General features: G+C 40.4%; 1 protein-coding gene across 3 annotated transcripts in view; it reads left to right on the top strand.

The window, feature by feature from the left end:
- Positions 1–22285, top strand: part of SLCO5A1 (solute carrier organic anion transporter family member 5A1) — a 133899-nt gene that overhangs the window by 43050 nt on the left and 68564 nt on the right. For all 3 annotated transcript variants that reach the window (XM_069466389.1, XM_069466391.1, XM_069466392.1), the window contains exon 2: positions 21997–22129. In XM_069466389.1, the coding sequence (XP_069322490.1) occupies positions 21997–22129 (133 nt within the window). The remainder of the gene's footprint in view (positions 1–21996; positions 22130–22285) is intronic.

Here is a 22285-nt window from a genome sequence, read left to right on the forward strand (position 1 = left end):
AGGTATCTTAAACAGATTCAAGTAGACCTGCCATTTGACCCAGCAATCCCATTACTGGGCATATACCCAAAGGAAAAAAGGTCATTCTGTAACAAAGGCACGTGTACCCAAATGTTTATAGCAGCACAATTCACAATAGCAAAGATGTGGAAACAACCCAAATGCCCATCAATACATGATTGGATTAGTAAACTGTGGTATATGTATACCATGGAATATTACTCAGCTATAAGGAATGATGAAGATACGATATCTCTATGGTTCTCCTGGAGAGAGTTGGAACCCATTATATTAAGTGAAGTATCCCAAGAATGGAAAAACAAGCATCACATGTACTCACCAGAAAATTGGTTTCCCTGATCATCACCTAAATACAAATCTGGAAACGACACCAATTGGACATCAGACTGAGGTGGGGGCTGGGGGAGGGGATGGGGGTATGCCTACACAATGAGTGCATTGCGCACCGTTTGGGGAGTGGTAACACTTGAAGGTGCTGAACTCGGGAAAGAGGGGGTGGGGAAAAAATATGAAACTATTGTTTTTAACTTGCACTGTTCACTTAATAATTTATCATGAATATTTCCCATATTATTTCATATCATTGTACAAGAAATAATGTATACATTATGAGGACATACTGTATCTAACAAGATATACTGTTAGACTCTTTGATTCTGTAAAATTAAATTGAAAAAAAAAATAAAATAAAAAAAAAAAAGAATGTATATTTAGTAGTTTTGGGTAAAATGTTCTGTAAATGTCTGTTAGGTCCATTTGTTCTACAGTCCCATTTAAGTCCAGTGTTTATTTATTCTGCTTAGATGTTGTGTACAGTTCTTTCAGTGGGGTGTTGAAGTCCCTGGCAATTATGATGCTGCTGTTTATTTCTTTGCTTATATCTAGTAGAATTTGCTTTATGAATCTAGGCGCTCTGGTGTTAGGTGCATAAATATTTAGGATTGTTGTATCTTCTTGTTGAATTGCTTGCTTTACCATTATGTAAAATAATGACCATCACTGTCTTTCCTTACCATTGTTGATTTAAAGTCAATTTTATCTGATATGAAAATGGATACACATGCTTTCTTTTGGTTTCCGTTTGCATGGAATATTTTTTCCATCCCTTCACCTTGAGTCTGTATGAGACCTTGTGGGTTAGATGTATTTCTTGGAGACAGCAGCTACTTGAGTTTTATTTTTTCATCCATTCAGCCAGCCTATGTCTCTTGAGTGGGGCATTCAGACCATTCATGTTGATTGATAGAATTGATATATGGGATGTTGTTCTGTTCATCCTGTGGGGTAGTACCTTATTGCTTTGTTTTACCTTTTGTGGTAATGTTTTATATGAGCTCTGAGCTTTAGCTTTTGTGTGATTTTACACTGGTAGGTGTTTATTGTGCTAATCCATGTAAAATGCAGTTCTGAGCATTTCCTGCGGAGCAGGTCTGGCCTTGACAAATTCTCTCAGTGTTTGCTTGTCTGGAAAAGTCTTTATATATCCTTCATATATGAAAGTTAGTTTTGTAGGATACAAAATTATAGGGTGGCAGTGGTTCTGTTTAAAAAGACTGAAGATGGGGCCCCAACCCTTTTAGGCTTGCAAGGTCTCAGTTGAGAAGCCTGCAATTAGCCTGATCAGTTTTCCGTAAGTTACTTGATGTTTTCACCTCAGGGCTCACAGGAGTTCCTCCTTTGTGTTGACTTTGTCTATTCTGTTGACTATGTGTCTTGCCTCTTTGCAATGAATCTCCCAGGTGTTCCTTGAGCTTGTTATACTTGCATGTCTAAATCTCTAGCAAGACCAGGGAAGTTTTCCTCAATTATTCCTTCAGATAGGTTTTCCAGTTCTTTTGTATTTTCTTCTTCACCCTCAGGGATGCCTATGATTCTTATATTTGGCTGTTTTACATAATCCCATATTTCTTGTAGGCTTTATTCATTCCTATTAGTTCTTTATTCTTTATTTTTGACTGACTGAGTTAATTCAAAAGAGTTGTCTTCAAGCTCTGCCTGGTCTAGTATATTCTTAAAACTTTCCACTGTGTTTTGTATTTCCTTAAATGAATTTTTCATTTCCAGAAGTTCAATTTTTTTTTTTTTTTAAATATGTCTGTCTCTTCAGTGAATTTTTTCATTCATTTCCTGAATTGTTTTCTGGTTTCTTTGAGTTGGTTTTTCATTTTCTCTTGGATTTCATTGAGCTTCCTTACAATCCGTATTTGGAAATCTTTATCTGTCATTTCAATATGTTCATTTTGGTTGGTATCCATTGCTAGAGAGCTGATGTTCCCCTTTGGCCCTTTGGGAGTGTCCTTTTGCTCTGATTTTTCTTTTCTTTTCTTTTTTTTTTTTTTTTTTGAGACAGAATCTCACTCTGTTGCCCGGGCTAGAGTGCCGTGGCATCAGCCTAGCTCACAGCAACCTCAAACTCCTGGGCTCAAGCAATCCTACTGCCTCAGCCTCCAGAGTAGCTGGGACTACAGGCATGTGCCACCATGCCCGGCTAACTTTTTCTATATATTTTTAGTTTTCTGGTTAATTCTTTCTATTTTTTAGTAGAGACGGGGTCTCGCTCTAGCTCAGGCTGGTCTCGAACTCCTGACCTCGAGTAATCCTCCTGCCTCGGCCTCCCAGAGTACTGGGATTACAGGCATGAGCCACTGTGCCCGGCCTTACTCTGATTTTTCATACTTCCAGAGTTCTTGTGCTGATTTCTTCTCATCTGGAGCAGCTGTCGTGTCTTATTTTTTGATTTCCTTTTGTTTAAATGGGGCTTCCTCCACCACTCATAAGGGTTTTTCTGTAGCATATGTTGGGTAAGAACGTTTGGCTTTGCTTCTGGGTGCTTTGATAGCAATCTAGGTTCTGGATGGATGCCTTGGTTATAGATACACTTAGTGTGGTGGTTTTCTCAGTTGCTAGTTGTTTGTAGGCTGTAGTAGTGTTGAGCTATATATGTGGGCAGATTCCCTTTCTCTCGTTGATGAGGGAGGATAGAGGTCTTTGAAATCCTTTCTCTTTCCCCAGCTCTGTGGTCTTCTTAACACTGTGACTTGTATTAGCATGCCCATTTTAATCTCTGTGACAGTAGGTGGTGCTTGTGGGCAGAAATCAACCACACCTTGTGTAATTTTATCAGTAAATTTTGAAAGGGCTGTGCAAATTGACCCCCATGTCAGTACGGGGGACTTGCCAAAAAGAACAGGCTGCAATGTTGTTTTTGGGACCTGGGGAAGATAAAGGTGCATGGTGGGTGGAGAAGCAATATGGTGCCTGCCATTTCTGCTTGGGTCTATGGTGACAGGAAGTGACCCCTGCTTTGTCCTCAGGAAGCTCGCAGTTCACTGGCGGCAGCAGCCTTTGGCCTTGTGAGGGTAGAAAGACTCTTCAGCAGCTCAGGAGCCTGCTGACTGCCAGAGATGTGGGGGAGGGAGAAACAAACCCCTCCACCTTCCCTTTTCTCTGGACTCCAAGCCTCTCGGGGCTTGAGCTCTGCCGATATCTTGCTCCTTATTGTTCTGCCCCACAACTTTTTCCCGTGGAATCTCTCTTGAATTAATTTTTGTGTATGGTGAGAGATAGGGGTCCTGTTTCATTTTTCTGCAAACAATAGAAGCTGGCATGGATGCAGAGAGAAAGGAACATTTATACACCATTGGTGGGACTGCAAATTAGTACAACCTCTGTGGAAAACAGTGTGGAGATTCCTCAAAGAAATAAATGTAGACATACCATTCGATTCAGCAATTTCACTGCTGGGTATTTACCCAAAGGAAATGAAGTCATTTTATCAAAAAGACACCTGCACTTGAATGTTTATTGCAGCACAATTCACAATGGCAAAGATGTGGAATCAGCCTTAGTGCCCTTTAATTCATGAGAGGATAAAGAAAATGTGGTATATATGTATACCAGGGAATACTACTCAGCCATAAAAGGAATGAGATAATGTCATTTGCAGCAACTTGGATGGAACTGGAGACCATCATCCTAAGTGAAGTATCTCAGGAATGGAAAACCAAGCACCATATTTTCTCACTAATAAGTGGGAGCTAATAGATGGTACACATGGGCGCAAATCTACATAAAGAACATGAGAAACCAAGAAGGCAGGGTGGATGTGGGAAAAAACTTACCTATTGGGTACATTGAACACTATTCTGATGATAGGCACACCAAAAACCCTTACTTAAGCATTTTGCAAGATATCCGTGTAAGAAAAACACTTGTACCCCCTTAATTAATACTTTGAAATTTAAAAAAGAGAGAGAGAAAAAATGAATATGAGGCTATGGTCAGTAAATAATACCATTCACTTTGTTTGAAAGAAACCCTTTAAAAGAAAATGGTAGACTGTAGAGTGCCCCAGCTTTCCAAATAAGAATTTACTCTTCTGCTGTAAATTGTTATATGATATAAATGTTGTATGATTGAAGAAACACTAAAAGCTTAGGCATGCTAACTTAGTAAAACTGTATTTGTAAATTATCTTTCTTGTTGTTAGATAACAAAAAGTCAGGGATTATCTGTTCTTAATTCAGATGAATTTATTGTATCTTTTGATTGATGAAGTGGTTACAAAGGAAAATGCTTTAAATTGGGACAATAAAAATACCACATGAGGTTGCAGTGAAGATTAAATGAGAAAATACATACAAAGGCCTTAGCACAGTATCTTACATGTAATAAATGCTCAAATGTTATCTTTTAGTAATAGTTCTCCTCTCAATGACTGTAGACTTTGACTACTAACAATTCTCTAAATTCAAGAATAAGCTTTCCAGTGAACCCTAGTATAGTCTTACGGTACTAGAACTAATTCCCGTGGATTGATGAAAAAATAAAAGAGTAACATTAAAGTGTCCTAAAAGATTTACATCACTAAATGTCTATAAAATACAATGGATGGCCATGGTGATGCCAATGACTGTAGGGACATTTGCACATGATGCTATTCCATTTGTGCTTAGGTGTTGCTCTGGACTTGGATCTTTCCTATGGAAATCATGCTTCATTTACCTGGAAGGTGCTTCCTGGCAGTGACCTAATCTTCCCAGGAGATAAATTTAAGCTGCTCATAACAGCTGGTGTGCTCTTCTGAGTATTCACTGTAATTACTGAAGTAAATGTCACGCAACATATTTGTAATGTATTTTTCAGATAATGTACATTTCCCTGCCATCCTTATGTCGGCAAATTGGTGATGAAACTGGATATGGAAATCTAAACAATGAGCTTCTTTTTAATTTAGAATGCTTTTAAGACTCCTGCTACTAACAGTTCCAAAAATATTTTGAGATTTTCAGTTCTTATGAGATTAACTTCTTAGTAGTAGAGACCTGTATGTTTCTCACCATTAGAACTTTGTTACTTTTTTGTATTTTGGAGACATGTACTCCCAAATGGAAAGAGGACAGGTTTTGGTTTCAAATAGAGTCAAGTTCTGATTTTGATTTTACCACTTACTAGTTGCTGATCTCCTTAACTTCTCAGGGACTCAGCAATTTCATCCATAAACTGTGAATTATAATATTTTTTTCCCTACAAAGTTTTGAGTGTTGAATGCATGAATAACATGAAATGTGCCTAGTATAGTTTCTGGAAGGTAGTTATTACACAACAGTTATGATACTATTTTACTTCAGCATGAACTATAGTTCCACTAATATATCGTTTGGGGTTTATACCTTTGTAAGTTGAATTTTTGAGAAATTGCCAACTATGGAAAAATTGATTTTGCAAATAAATTTTCTTTTTATACAGATAGCCCTTCCTTGTACATTTATAATTTTATTCTTCATAGACAACCTGTTAAAAATAAAACATTTGTAGGAAAATGGCTTCTATGTTTTGTTCAGATAGCTTAGGTAATCTTAACTACCTAGGAGGTGAGAATTAAAAGAAATAACGTGTGCAAACATTTAGCTGGAACCTGGAACAGAGTAAATGCTCAATAAATGACTGCCATTCTTTATTAGAAGGTTCAGCATTTATATTTTCCATGAAGGGCCAGACAGTAAATATGTTAGGCTTTTTGGGCCATAGTGTTTCTGCTGCAACTGTTTGAATCTGCTGTTGTGGTGTGAAAGCAGCCACATACAATATGTAAGTTAATTTGTGTTACTTTTTCCCGGTAAAACTATTTACCAGACTGGCTGGCAGTTTGCTATCCCTTGATTTATTCTAATAGTTTGGCCCGTAAGAAGTCCTCCTGAAGCATTAGGCAGATCAGTCTTTTTTTTTTTTTTGAGACAGAGTCTCACTCTGTTGCCCAGGCTAGAGTGAGTGCCGTGGCGTCAGCCTAGCTCACAGCAACCTCAAACTCCTGAGCTCAAGCGATCCTCCTGTCTCAGCCTCCCGAGTAGCTGGGACTACAGGCATGCACCACCATGCCTGGCTAATTTTTTCTATATATATTTTTAGCTGTCCATATAATTTCTTTCTATTTTTAGCAGAGATGGGGTCTCGCTCTTGCTCAGGCTGGTCTCGAACTCCTGAGCTCAAACAATCCGCCCACCTCGGCCTCCCAGAGTGCTAGGATTACAGGCGTGAGCCACCGCGCCCGGCCCAGATCAGTCTTAAGACAAATTGTAGGGTTACTTTACAAACACTGTCCTGTATGCGTGTTCTCCATATGACTCATACTCACCATGTGTGAGGTACCCCGCAGGGGGTGCTATAGATAGAAGAAAAAATAAAACAAGTCCATTGAACCTGCAAGGCTTCCTTAAGTTTTTAAAAAACTATCCTAAGTTTACACAGAGATGATACATTTGATGGCTGGAGTATTAATAGCTGAAAGAGATAAAGTTACTAATTCCAGAAGATATGTTAAAAAAGTTATTTTTTTGCTTATTAATTTATATTCAATAAGAGGGATCTGAAAATATGGAAAGTTATAAGGAAAGCACCCAAAAAAATCCCATTGTAATTTCACACTCTAGCTAGTAACTTTTAACACGTGTGTGTTTTCTTCTAGTCTGTTTTCTTAAATGACTCTCTGGGGGCATACCTTATATATCATAAAATTCACCCACTCTAAGTATATAAATCAGTGATTTTTGGTAAATGCATAGAGTTATGTGACCATCACCAGAATCTGCTTTTAGAACACTGATCCTTTTTTTGTTGAGGTAAAATTTCACATAAAATAAACTGTGTATCCTTAAATATACAATTAAAGGTTTTACACAAACACACATACAAATATATGTAGTATTCCCACTTCATCTGCAGGGGATAAGTTCTAAGATCCCCAGTGGATGTCTGAAACCTCAGGTAGTACCAAATCCTTCATATATTGTGTCTTTTCCTATACATACATACCTATGATAAAGTTTAATTTATAAATTAGGCACAGTAAGATACTAACAATATCTAGTAATCAAATGGAACAATTATACTGTAGTAAAAGTTATGTGAATGTGGTCTCTCTTTCTCTCTCAAAATATCTTATTGTACTATACTCACCCTTCCTATTCTTGTGATGATGTGAGATGACATGATGCCTATGTGATGAGATGAGGTGAGGTGTGGTGAGTTGAGACGAATGATGTAGCGTTGTGACATAGTGTGAGACTACTGTCGACCTTCTGACGATACTCAGGATCATCCACTTTGGGTGACCCTGGGTCATGAAGCCATGAAAATGTGGATGGTTGGATGTCGGGAGCCAGTGATATTGATGGGTAATGGGTGGCTAGAGTAGACAGTGTGGACATGCTGGACAAGGGGAGGATTCATGTCCCCCAAAAGGAGGAAGCAGGACGATGCAGGTCATCATGCTACTCTGAATGGTGAGCAATTTATAAGTTAGGAATTGTTGATTTCTGGAATTTTCTATTTAATATTTTTGGACTGTGGTTGACCATGAATAACTGAAACCTTGAAAAGTGAAACTGAAGGTAATGGGGGACAACTAAACACATACACACACACACACATGCACACACACGTGAAGCTATTACCCCAGTCAAGATTGTGAACATATCTTTGTAACCTCTTTGCAGTCTCTTTCTGATCTTTTCCTTCTGCCTGTCCACCTCAGTCCCCAGGTAACCACTGTTATGTTTTTTATTAATATAGATTAGTTTGCATTTTCTAGAATTTCATAAGTTGAATCATTCAGTATGCACTCTTTTTTGTCGGCTTTCTATCACTCACCATAATTATTTTGAGATTTATCCATATTTTAGAGTTATGTGTTATCAATAGTTCATTTCTTTGTATTGCTAAGTAGTATTCCATTGTGTGAATATACTACCTTTTGTTTATCCATTCACCTCTAGATAGATGTTTTTGTTGTTTCCAGTTTTTGGCTTCTATGAACTTTTGTATGTAAGTCTCTGTACATACGCTTTTGTTTCTTTTGTGAAAATACGTAGGAGTAGAATAGTTGAATCATGTGATAGATTTATGTTTAATGCCTTAAGACTCTACCAAAATGTTCTCCAAAGTGGTTGTACCATTTTCCATTCCCACCAGCAGTGTATGAGAGTTCTAGTTGCTTCACATCCTTGAGAACACTTGGGGTGGTCTGTGTTATTTAATTTTAACCATTCAAATAGGAGTTTAATGGTATCTCATTATGGTTTTAATTTGTACTTTCCTAATGACTAACGATGCTGAACATCTTTCATGTGCTTATCTGTCATCCATATATCTTCTTTGGTAAAGTGTCTGTTCAGAAATATTTTCCCCAGTTGTTTTTGCCTAGAAGTTTTATAGTCTTACATTGAGGTCTCTGATCCATTTTGAGTTAATTTTTACAAATGGCTACCTAATGAGCAGCATCGTTTGTTGAAAAGGCTATCCTTTTTCCAGTGAATTATCTTGCACCTTGGTCAAAAGTCAGTTGTCCACATATATGTGGATCTGTTTCTGGATTTTTTTTTTTCATTTCATTGATCTATTTGTCTATCTTTAAGTCAAAACTACATTGTCTTGATTATGGTATTTTTATCAGTCTTGAAATCAAATAGTCTCAGTTCTCCAATTTTGTTCTTTTTTCAAAATTGTTTTGGCTATGTCCTTTGTATTCCCATATACATTTTAGAATCAGTTGTCACTTTCTACCAAAAAGCCTCCTGGGATTTTGATTGGAATTACATTGAATCTATAGATCAATTTTGAGATATTTGACATCTTATTGACATTTGAGTCTTCTGACCCACAAACAAAGCATATCTTTCCATTTATTTAGGTCTTCTTTGGGTTCTTTCAGCTATGTTTTATAACTTGCAGTGTATTTTGTAAGATTTATTTCTAAGTATTACTATTAGTAATAATTAGTATTACTATATAATACTTAGTATTTAATACTAAGTATTACTATTTAATACTTAAAAATAAATGGTGAGTAATTTATGCTATTGTAAATTGTATTGTTTTATTTTCTGATCATTGCTAGTACACAGTCACTAGTTGCTAGTGGAAATACTGTTGATTTTTTAATATTAAAAAATTTGGTCTTGCATCCTGCAACCTTGCTAAGTTCACAAAGTTCTAGTAGCTTTTTATAAGTTTATGTTTTTGAAAGAATCACGCTGTCAAAGAATTTTATACCTTTAAGTTTTGCTTAAATTTTATGAATATTTCTTCAAGGTATTAAAAACTCTTCATAAACATTAAAATTAATAGCTGCATTATGTGTCAAAATTTAGTAAGCCATCACTATTATTAACACATTGACTGCCACACTAGAAAAAAAATTTTTTTCCTTGGGCCATGCAATTTTATTATGAAAATAAAATAAAAACTTCTAAAACAAATGATCCTTTCTAATTTAATGAAAAATTTGTTATTTTTATTATTTTCTGTGTGTGAGTTATATGCAATTAAATTGTCAATATTAATTGTGACAATAAGAACATCAACAAGTAAGATTTTCACGAACCAGCTGCAGAGTTTTGCCCAGGGGGCCACCCATCATGTAACATGTATGCTGCAGCATGGCAGCGTGAGTTGCCTCTGCACCACGAGGCTCCCAAGGTAAAGAGACCTGTGAGTTACATATGCTTCAGGAGGCCCTGGACTCAAAACTAGTGTGAGTTAAATACAACTCAAATGGCAGTTAATGTTATTTCTATTACATTCATAGTGTGGTGATAAAGATCATTATGATTTGTATGTAAATTACTGTCCAAAAGCTTGATTGTATAATTTTGTACTAGTAATGGATATGAATAATTACTTTACTGATTTTGTATCTGTACTAAGTACTGTCATATTTCAGTCTTTGCTAGTTCATTAAATTAGAATTGTATTTCATTGTTTGCAGCTTCTATTTGTTTGATAACTCATAAGGTTAAAGATTTCATGGGTTCATACCTGTTTTGATTAGTCTCTTACCCATTTTCCATTTATGTTCTAAGGGAGTTTATTCTTAACTTTTTATTTTTTTCCTCCAAAATAGAATTATAAAAATTTGGCCTAGCATTTTTCATGCCTTCACGATAGCTCTCCTTTGGTCCTTCCTTAACCTCTGATTAAGTTTATAGATAGTGGTCACTCACAGCTGGTCAATTTGATGTTTTAGATCCACAGCACGTTAAACCCTTCCTCCTTCCTTGCCCAGATACTAATTAAGTGCAACTAGCTGCTTCTATATGCACTTGTATATTCCCTTTTAGGGAACAAATTATTCTCTAAATAATCTTCAAATTACTGTGAAAATATTTCTAAAGGAAGATGGTGAATTTAAAACAGCTATTTCTCATATGGTAATGAGGAGAAAGTACTTTGAATCTACTTCAACCCATTTCCCCTCTCATTTGTGACCTGACATGCTCTCTGGATGTTTTAGCGAAGTGATAGACTATTCCCTGACTGCCATGGCAGCTGTTCTTGTGCTGTCAGCCCTGTGTCAAAATAACTGAATCACTTAAAAGAAAAAAAAATTGCTGCTCAAAATAACTGAGATCAAGGGCCTCTTATCTGCTTGTGCTTGTGAGTGGAAGGAATGAGCAAGGGAATATTCTCTTTAAATATGGTGCTCTGGTGCCATGAAGTACTTTGGCTATTTTTCAGGGAATTATGCAAGTAGAATTAGAGTGGGTATCACCAGTGCGATACTGCAATGAAGCGTGAATTGCTTTTCACATTCTCCTATTTGCAGTAGCTGTGTCGTCCAATGTGTACAAGAGAGTGGCCTCCAATCACTGCATCCCAGACCAGTGTTAATAGTCATTTGAGGAACTTACACATGTACACCGTCCTGCGTGTAATCCCAGACCTGAGACTGGACCTAAACTATACTTGTAACCTAAACCACTGTCAGCATCAGTTCTCAGTAGGGTTCACTGCCACGCAGCTGTGGAAGCGGGTTCTGTGCCAGAGGCAAGGTGGGGAAGCCGTGAATGGCAAGCAGTGAGAAGCTGGGGGTGGGGAGCGACTTGGATGCCGAGGGTGATAAAATAGAGGCCAAGTTCAAAGGAGGGCACAGGAAATCCAGGTCAGTTATAAGGAGCCTCTGAGGACCCAGGAAATTTACCTGGGGAGGTCAGTGGCCTGTGGAGAGCCTGGCAAAGGCCAGAGTCAGGGCGCTGTGGCTGTAAACCACAGCAACCAGCTCTGTAAGTCAAGGACTGTACCTGGGCAGGGTGCGGGGAGGTGTGGGTAGCTCCCAGGGACAGCCCCAGGGGTCTGGGGAGCAGGAGCCGTGGATGACTCTTCAAGGCTCTGCTATAAGGACAAAGCTGCAACTGCTTTTGTTATCTCACTGAAGATTCAAAGTCCTTATCTTCATCCTTTCTCCATTCAACAAATACTTATTAGTGCTTATGGTCAGCACTGCTTAGGCGTGGATAATGCATTAGTGAGAAAATCGTCCTTGTTCTCATGGAACTGACATTCCAGTGGGACAGGCAGTTAATGAGCAAATAGACAAACGTACTGCCTTGTGGTGGTAGGTGCACTAATGGAAACTCCAGTAGGGTGGGGTGACAGAGCGTGATGGGGACAGGCAGCAGGTGCCGTGTGTAGATGTGCAGGGTGCTATGGCTTCTCCGAGGAGTGATATTTGGGCAGAGATCTGGAAGAAGTAAGGAGTGAGCCACGTAGGTATCTGGGGGAAGACCTTCTAGGTAGAAGAGCATCTGTCTGGCCTGAGTTGATCACCTGTCTACTGATGAATCGTGATGACCAGGACCCCATGAATGACAGGCCATCAGGACTGTGTGCAATAAGGGGTGAGTGGTTCCCAAAAGAAAACAGATTTGCTTTTACCGAAAGAAGAGGGCACAGGAGGGCACAGAAACTCAATAGGTGGAAAGAAAAGATGTCCACCCCACTTGAGGGTAGTGGTTCTTTCCCTGAATTCTGCCCAGAGATGAAGAGAATGAATGAGAAAGGGAAGTGTTTCCACTTCCAAGAGATGGGGACAGCAGGAATGAGGTGGATGGAGAGGGCTTGGGCAGCTTCTGATACCCTGGACTCTCAGCTGAATTCCATTGACTGGTGCAGCAGGAGAGAAGAAGCGGGGTGTGGGAGGAAAGATATGTGTGCCCAGGAGATCCAAGGACCAGTGCTCTGACTTCCTGTTCTAGATGTTGGGGCCTGTCCCCAGTAGCACCGTGGAAGTGGCTTGTTCTTCCACTGCCAAGTGGGAAACAACAGAAAAACCATTCCCAAATGCCACTGACTGGGAGGAGAAGCCAGTGCCATGCTGCTGGTGGTCCTCACCGTCCTCGGAGAAGAGGAGCTGGCAGCCTGCACACAGCTGCATGTACACTGAGGTCCAGGAGGAGACTAGGATAGGAGCAGTGGCATCATTCTCCTCCGACTCTCCCCGGGTGCAAGACCACTTGCCATTCCCTGAACACCACCCACTCCCAAGCTTGAGAGCCTCTGCCACTGTGGGCTGCTCAGCTTCTAGTGTCCACGAAGCCTTCTCTGTCCTCCCTCCCACTAATTACAACTCATCATTCCTCTCCCACGATCCACAGCGTAGTAGTGTTGGTGTTGGCATTGCACCTATTCACTGAGCCTTCAATCATAGTTGGTTTTAAATGTTTCTTTCCTAGAGGACCATGCATCAGTTTTATTCACCTTTGCAATGACCCTTCCTTGTCCCAGTGTCTTGCATCACAGAGTGCATGGATGAATGGGTGTCCTCTGGCCTCACAATGTGAAGCCCTATTCAACCTTTTAGGGTATGAGGCTGGGAAGGGGGTGACTGTGCCCCCTCCATGATGCTAGGATCTTTGCTGGTTTTGACTGGCCCCTCGGTTTCCCAGGTCTAGTGAGGTTCACGGCTGGCTGACCACTGTTGGGAGCTCTGGCATCATTTCTTGGGATTCAGGGACATAGGTTTCTAGGCAGGTTGAGTTATTCAGTAGACTGTAGAGTTCAGAGAGCTGTCCCCCAGGGTTGCATCTGACCCCATGGAAAAACCCAAAGATAATCCCCGATGCAGCCCGGTTGGGTTTTTGTGATGAGGAAAGAGGAACATCTTTTAATTCTGCCAGGAATGGGGGTGGCAGCCTTGACAGGGGGTAAAGTAGCTTCTGGAGAGCGTTGCAGGGGCTATTAAGCCTCCTCTCTAGAGAAGCCACTGGAAAGATCAACCCATAGCCCCCTCCCCAGGGCCAGGCCAGAGCTGAATGAGGAGCCCTCTGGCTTATCTGTTTCCCCCCTGGGCATGGCTCCCGTCAGCGTCAGTGTTTATTCATCAGACAGCTTGGATTTAGAACTCACACTTTCTCATTACTGGGCAGCGAGCGCTCATAGGTTCCAGCTAATCAGACAGGCCATGTGCAAAGTGAGACTTGAGTCCTGGGGAGAATTAACCTGTAGCCTCTCAGGCTGCCATGCTTAGCCCTCCAGAAGTGCCATCAGGGGCAGGTCGGGCGGCAGCTACAGAGACACTGAGCCAGATGGGCCCAGATGTGGTGTGATGCTGGGCCCAGCTTCTCATTAGCTGTGACCGAAACTGATCACAGAATAAGCACAACCTAAGAGAAAAATAAGATAAAGACTGTTAAAAAAGATAATAGAAGAGGGATAAAAAAAGGAAAGAGAAACCACTTGCTTCTAGAAATAAAGAAAAATTAAGGAGTACACCAAAGGTTTAAAGTTCCAAAGTCAAGAGTACTTATACAAATAAAAAATCTAGCCTAATATGAACAGTGGTAAAAAAGTAAACAAACTACTTAAGGTGTGAGAGATAGAAAATACCAAAACATGTAAAAGAAAAACTTGAAAGTTAACTTTTAGAATTCAAACCCCCGTGAAAAATGTTTTAAAAAGATAAAATGCATTTAAGATTAAGTAAGATCAAAGGCTGAAACAAGTTTTGATGGAAAAGTAAGAGAGAGATTAGAGTACAATAAAGGTTAAGTCTCCAGGAGGAAAATAAAAATGTGATGGGTAAATGGGATTAAAAATAGAAGTTAATGTGCTTTAATGTGAAAAGCAGAAATGATCATAGAATCGGGTGAAGGGTAATTTAAGAAGAAAGTGAAAATGGAAAGTTTGAAGGTAAAAGAGCTCGGGGACAGATAAGTGCAGGAAACGCTGGCCTGAAGCAGGGAAGGAGGCAACTTCCCTGGGAAGTTGCAGGTGGGTTCGGGCTTCCCGAGAGCCGCTCCTCTGCTGACGCAGCCATGATGTCCAAGGCGAAGGTGAAGTTTGGAGGCTGGCTTCCCCCTGCAGAAGGTGGCCTTTTCATCCCTTCCCATCGCTCATGGCTTCTTAACTCCACGGAAGTACCCGGCTAGGCTTGCGATGGGTTTAGGGGCTGTGGGTTGCAATCCTTACTTTGGGATCTGGTTCTATGCAGTATATGTATAACAAAGCTCTAAATAGGTCGATACAATCTTCAGAGAAATAACCCCAATCAGACATTCATGATAGCAAAAGCTGGCGTCCATAGGGGATTATTAAAGGAAGTATGGGATATAGGCACGTGATGACACAGCACTTAGCCATAACAAATCTTACAGAAGAATACTTATTGACGTAGGAAAAGTTTGAGAGTTACATGAGAAAACATAATTATAGAACAATAATTATTACATAATTCCAATGATTTAAAAAGTTTATATAGTAGATGAATATATGAATAGTAAAAAATATTTATTACTGTTATTACTATGATATTATTATTTAGGTGGTAGGGATTGTGGATTTTTTTTTTTGAAACGGGATCTTGCTCTGTTACCTGGGCTAGAGTGCAGTGGCGTCGTCGTAGCTCACTGCAACCTCAAACTCCTGGGCTCAGTAATCCTCCTGCCTCAGCATCCCAAGTAGCTGGGACTACAGATGTGCACCACCATGCTCAGCATGCTCAGCTAATTTTTTGCATTTTTCATGGAGACAGGGTCTTGCTCTTGCTCAGGCTGGTCTTGAACTCCTGGGCTCAAGCAATCCTCCTGCCTCCGTCTTCCAAAGTGCTAGGATTACAGGTGTGAGACACTGAGCCCGGCTGATTTTTAAAAACATTATTTTTTGTGCTCTTCGGAGTTTTTCTCCAAATGAATCCATGTTATATTTTGTAATTGCTAGAAAAAACCCTAAAGTTTGATTAAGAAGCATAATAGCAACAGGTATGGGCACATGCTTAACTTCAGAAAGATACCCTACACGGCCCTTCTGCAAGGAAAGAAAAGTTGTGATCTTCTCTTTCCCAAATCCCATCTTCCCAGCTTGTCATAAAAACCAACTCTGGGATCAACAATAGTGACTCCAGAAAAGACAATTTATTAAGGTAACCTAGACGTGTTAAGAATGTCTTATATATTTGATCTATACAAAATCAATATTGAATAATATCTATTAGAGAATGGATACGTAATCATTCAACATCAAAATACAACCTAATATTTCTTCAATGTTTCTTAAATGTGAGGCACTTTATGTGCATGCTCTTTTCAGGGCTCAGAGGGGTTAAATAACTTTGCCAGTGCACAGCTGTGGAGGCTGGAAGTCTAACTTGAGGCGGTTTGACTCCAGGGTCTTTGCTCGTATTCCCTACACTGTGCCGACTTCAGTGCTTCCTGTGTCAATAGTTGTGTGTTTTAAGTTTTGGGGGAGATTCAGAAAAGCGTAGTTTATGTTGCCTGCCCTCAAGATGTATTTCACCTAGTTGGAAAGATAAAAAAGGTGACGAATGAGTGTAACCTAGTTGGAAAGATAAAAAAGGTGATGAGTGAGTGTGTAGCGATAATACACGACATGTTACAGTGGGTGGCCCAGACGGTGCTTGCTGTGCATTCAGAGGACAGACATTCCTCTGGCCTGTGTAGGTCAGGGGAGGCCTCATTAAAGGGCTGGGCTTGAAAGATGGGGAATGTAGCACACGTGGCTCACCAGGCTAGTTACAGGCCAAGCATAAATAGGAGGTTCTAGAAAAAAGGACTAGGGAGTGACCCCGGGGCCACCACACAGAGGGCAGACTGTGGGGACGGTAGCCAAGCCTGGAGGGATGCTGGCGGAAGATATGAGCAGGCAAATGAGATGGAAGCACAGGCAGGAGAGAAACGGTGTCCAAGGCCAAGGGAGGCAGGCTGGGGTCAAGGTGAGGACAGAAATGTGAGCTGGGCAGTGAAGTGATAGCAAGAGAAGGGAGTGAAGAATGAGATGACTTTAGGTAGTTCGGTATCTGTTATGGACTGAATTGTGTCCCTCCAAAATTCATGTGTTGGCGCCTTAACCCACAATGAGACTATATTTGGAGACAGAGCCTTTGGAGGGTTAGATTATTAAGGTGAAATGAGGTGATGAGGGTGGGCCCTAATCTGCTAGGATTGGTGCCTCCTAAGAAGAGGGTGAGACACCAACGCACTCTCTCTCTCTCTCTGCGTGTATGAGAAGAGGCCACCTGAGGACACAGCAAGAAGGCGGCATTTACAAGCCAGGAGGAGAGGCCTCAGCAGAAACCAACCCTGATGGCACCTTCATCTTGGACTTTTAGCCACCAGAACTGTGAGAAAATAAATGTCTGTTGTTTAAGCCACCTGGATTGTGGCATTTTGTCATGGCAGCCTGACTAGACAATTACAGCATCCCAGTCTGTGACTGTGAGCATGTGATGGTGGGCGTTCTTTAGCTGTGTCACCTGTATGTCCTGCCAAGGTCAGGAGGAAGCAGGAGGAACCAGAGACATAGGGTAGGAAATAAGGGACAGGCTTATTCTTTTGATCACGATATGTAATCAATCCATAAAGATTTGCTCAATGCCTCCTGTGCCCAAACACTGAACTGTGCACATTAGGCAATATAAAGTGATAACAAGCAGCTTATTTCTATATATCCCTTATTCTTATATGTACCATGTGCCAGGTATTCCATGTACTTTACAAGTATTAACTTGTAAATTTAATGCCTACAGTAACCCTATGAGTATTTTTATCATCTCAGCTTTACAGATGAGAAAACTGAGGCTCAGAGAAGTTAAGCAACTTGGTCACACAATTAGTAAGAGTTGGAGCGGGGATCCGAACACATGATTCTGGAGTCTGTCTTTTAATCACTATGTAGTCCTATATATGATGTGGTTCCAGCTATAAAGGATGTAGAGCTACTTGATAAGATATAAGTATTTGAAGAGGTAAGTAGAAGTAGAAAGTAGGGCGTATTTAGTCTTAAATGAATGGAATGATCTAGTGTTCTCTCAAAGGGGAGTGTGCACACCCCACGAGGTATGCAAGATAATCCACTAGGGTGCAGGAAGGAAAGATTGGAACTTTAATTTATATTTATGTTAGTAGTTCATTGAATAGTCCAAACTTCCAGTATACACTCTTTATCAAGAGAGAAAATCAACAATGATATAGTCAGATCTGACAGGACACAGTCAAAAAACATGAAATTATCCAGTTCACTAGACGAAATGTGGATGGACATCTGCTGGCCTTAGCTAAGCTCTCCAGTGACGATATGTGCTGGGGAGGAGCTCCATCACTGACATCTGCTGCTGCTGACGACCGTGGAACGTCCACCGACTCCGCGGGAGCAGGGAGAGTGCTGAGGGGTGGGAGGGCGTAGGGGCTGTGCCTCCCTGCTGTATGGGCACTGGGCTCGCGGCCGAGCACACCACTGGCAAGAATCCCTGCTCTCAAGGAGCTTACGTTCCAGTTGGGGAGGACCGATGATGAATAAAGTGGACAAAGGAAATATATAGTGTGTTAGGGGGTCATATATGCTAAGGAGAAAAATAAAGCAGGGAAAGGGTGTTAAGAATTGGGGGAAGAGTCTTCAATTTTTAGATAGGGTAGCCAGGTCAGGCTCCGTGAGAAGGAGCCGTCTGAGTAACTACCTGGGGGAAGTGAGCAAATGAATCAAGTGGCCACGTGGGGGAGGAAGATTCAACATGGACACACACACACACACACACACACACGTGCACACACACACAGGCACACAGAGCAAGTGCTAAGCCCCTGAGATGGGACGTGCCTGGGAGGCTGAGGGGCCAGGAGGTCGAGTGACTAGAGCCCAGTGAACGGGGGTGACAGCAGATGAAGGAGAGATGATGGGGGTGCAGATGAGCTGGCAGGTCCCTATAACCACACGAGGACTTTGTACTGTGAGTGAGATGGGACGCCACTGGGGGGTGTAAGCAAAGAAGTGACGTGATCTGGTTCATGTTTCCAGAGGATCGTTAAGGCTGCTGTGTTGGAAAGACATTGTAGAGAAGGACAGAAGCCAGGAGACCAACTGGAAGGCCTAGAGCAATTTTCCAGATATAGGAGTGATTCCATTGGCCTTAAAAGTGCTTGCTATAGGATAAAAATAAATGTTTCTGATGACATTGCTGAATTTTGAAAAGCTTTGTCTCTACTTTATAAAGTAGTTAAGGTTCTCTCGGTGAATGCCATTAAATTAGTTCTCCGTTCACCGGATAATTGTGTGGTCTCGCCAGTACACATCCTGCACAGTCCTGCTTGGCACCCCGAGATGCCGCCCTCCAGCGCCCCAGGCATCAACAGCATGGCGGAAATACCCTTTTCCTCCTCTGTGTTTGTAAGACAGTCTCTTTCATGCCAGAAGAACTATTTCGGGAGGATGATTCATGTCACATTTTGGCCTCATTACAGTTTTAAGTTGTAAATGATGCCGGTTTGCCTGGAGGTATAAACATAAATTTTATCTTCGTATGCATATGGGAATACCTGTAACTGAAAAAGTACTTTCTATTCTTGAGTTACAGTCTAGGCTACAAAGAGATTAACCAGATCTTTATCAAAATTCCAATGTTATTTATGAAAAGCATGCTTCTAAAAGAGTACCGATTGCTTGTGGCTCTGCCTCCATTCTCCATTTCCAAACACAGATGGAAAGTGGAAGAACCTAATGTCTTATTGTTATAAGCAGATGATTTTGTGAAATAAACACTGCGCTTTCTCTTTTGAAATAGTGTGAAAAGTGAGAGCAGGTGTTAAATTACTGTCTTGCTGTCTGTAGTTAAAAAGTAACAGGAGGTACAAGATTATTCAAAGTTTATTTAGATGGAGGTGTTAAAGTAAGGTGAGGCCATTCTAATTATTCCAATTTGCTTTCTGGTAAATATAGTACTGTTTAAAGGATATGGCAAAGCTCTCTTATTTATTCAGTGGTTAAAAATGCATGATGGTGTGGGGGCCAAGGGAAACTTCCCCTTCACTCTCTGAAGGGTCGCTGAGAATCAACTCACAAAAGACAGATTAAGTGGAGAAAAGGCGTACACAGTTATTTAATGCATGGATGGGGAGAATCCCAGAGTAACTGTCCACCCCCTAAAGGGGGCTTGGAAGCTTGTATACTATCTTGGCAAAACAGATAATGAATGGGAGATGGGAGAAGAGAGATTCTGTTGGGGGGGGCAATAAAGGATTTCTAGGGAGAATTAACGGATTGGGAACAGAGATGAACTTGTGGGTAGTTCTCTTTCACAGTGAAAGCATCTGTTCTTGGTCTTACAGAGAAGGGAAGAAAAAACAGTTGTTCTCTTTTGTGGGTCTGGATCTTAGGCAATTAAAGGAACTTCAACTTCTTTGAGTGGTAGAAGGGAAAAGTCAGAGAGACCTGGAGGCTTCTTCAGTTCAGTAGGTCAAAGCTCCATATTTTGGGGCATCCGTTTCTGAGCCCCAACATTGGCAATAGAAATGAGAAACACTTAACATCTGACTCTGTTATCGTGCCTTGCACGTGACAATGCCTTAAATGTGTTTATTGATTTGTCCCCAATAACTTAGTTCAAATAGGAAAAAAGTTGGGTTTGGAACATGGCTAGATATTTCTATGACTCTGAAGGAATTCCACATCCTATCTTAAAATTTTAAAATTGGCAAAATATTATTTATTTTAGAATTTTAAATTACTGTCTTAGTCCATTTGTGTTGCTATAAAGGAATACCTGAAGCTGGGTAATTTACAAAGAAAAGAGGTTTACTTGGCTCACAGTTCTGCAGGCTGTACAAGAGGCACGGAGTTAGCATCTGCTTCTCTTGAGTGCTTTAGGAAGGTTCCACTCGTGGTGGAAGGGGAAGGGGAGCAGGCATCACATGGCAAGAGAGGAAGGAAGAGGGAGAGGGGAGGTGTCAGGCTCTCTTTAGCAATCAGTTCTCTTAGGAACTAGTAGAGTGAGAACTCACTCACCAGGCCATTCATGAGGGATTCGCTCTCATAACCAAAACACCTTCCACTAGGCCTCACCTCCAACACTGGGGATCAAATTTCAACATGAGATTTGGAGGGGACAAATATCCAAACATATCAATTACAGACGTGAAAATAGGAATACAGAAAAAAATTAAAGGAATGCTAATGAATTTGTTGTTGTTTGCTAATAAGCCCATTTTGATGGCAAATTTTTTTTATTTTTTTTTATTTTTTTTATTTATTTATTTTTTTAGTTTTAAATACTATCTTGAAGTTTAATTGAGTGATATGTGCATTGTTCATCAAGTAAATGAAAATAGACTATCTATTAAACTGATTCTGGTTGATTATTCAGAGTTGACTTATTGACTATCAGTATCAATGGTATAAGTTACAACCAGAGATCAGTGATCTTTGGCCGGTAGATGAAAGATGATATTCAGGAAAATTGTAAGTTATCCATGGGGGCAGTCATGCAGCCTCTTCCTCTGTCCTGATCTTCTCAAAGCAGTTAGTTCCCAGTCAGGCCCTTACCCTGTGTCCATTTGGTGAATTGCTGACAATAATTTCATGAGCACATTACAGCATTTACTTCAATTACATTCAGATAATATTCTTTGAATTTCCAATGATGGCAAATTTTTGAGGGCACAATGACAACCTTTCTGATCCGCTGACAGTGATACATACTCACCCCTCTTCTCTCCACCTTGGGCATGTGCTTTAAAAAATTATTTTCTGGTCCATCTGTGGTTGGTGTTTTCCATTTGGGCCTTCTGACCCAAAGGAGATTTATCCATCTTTAAGTAAGATTCCTCAGTTAACAATAAACCAAATGCATTGTAAGAGCGTATTTGATTCTAAAGTGATGGTTTAAAAAATGTTAGCAATTTGAGGGCACTTAAGCAGCTTTGCAAATTCAACTGAATCCAGCCTCCAGCCTCATGGCAAAATATGGCCTTGAATTCCAGCATCCTGCTAGAATCGTCCAGCTATGATAAGTGACATCTACTTTTTTTCTTTTTTTTTCATATCATGAGACTTTTTTCCTCCCTACTTTCTCTTGGTTATTCAGTGACTGCCTCATTAACTAGCTTGGGTCTCTACTTTTAGAAATTTGAATGTAGTGGTTCTCCGGGTGAAGCCTGAATACTTATATTAAAAAACAAAATAAAAGCAACTAAAAAGCTCTCCAGATAATTCTGATGCTCTAAGAGGACAACAGGTAACAGTTCAATAAAGGGCAAGGTTTGAAACCCAGATGTCAACAGAGACACAAATCTCTGAAGGTCCCCATTTTTAGAAGTTAACTGGATCTAATCATATGTATGGTATGACAATGAAATTAGAGAAACCTAACTCTTCAGTGAAATGTTGCTGTATTTCACATTTCCCCTTCTGTCTTCTCAGCCATCATGTATGTCATGGGAGCACTTGGCCCTGCCGTGGGATATTTATTAGGTGGACTTCTTATTGGTTTTTATGTTGATCCAAGAAATCCTGTTCGCCTTGACCAGAATGACCCTCGTTTCATTGGAAACTGGTAAGAATTGTTTTTTAATCTTTCCATTTTACTTAATGATAGCTAGAATCATAGCACTCTTGTAGTTATAATAAAACTTCCCTAATAGGGAGATGAAAAACAGCTGAAAGACACCTGGGGGAGGAGGGTGGTAGGCAGAGTAGTGACCCCCCCAAA

Source organism: Eulemur rufifrons, chromosome 3 (genome assembly GCF_041146395.1).
Source record: "Eulemur rufifrons isolate Redbay chromosome 3, OSU_ERuf_1, whole genome shotgun sequence".
In the NCBI taxonomy this organism is placed as follows: Eukaryota; Metazoa; Chordata; class Mammalia; order Primates; family Lemuridae; genus Eulemur; species Eulemur rufifrons.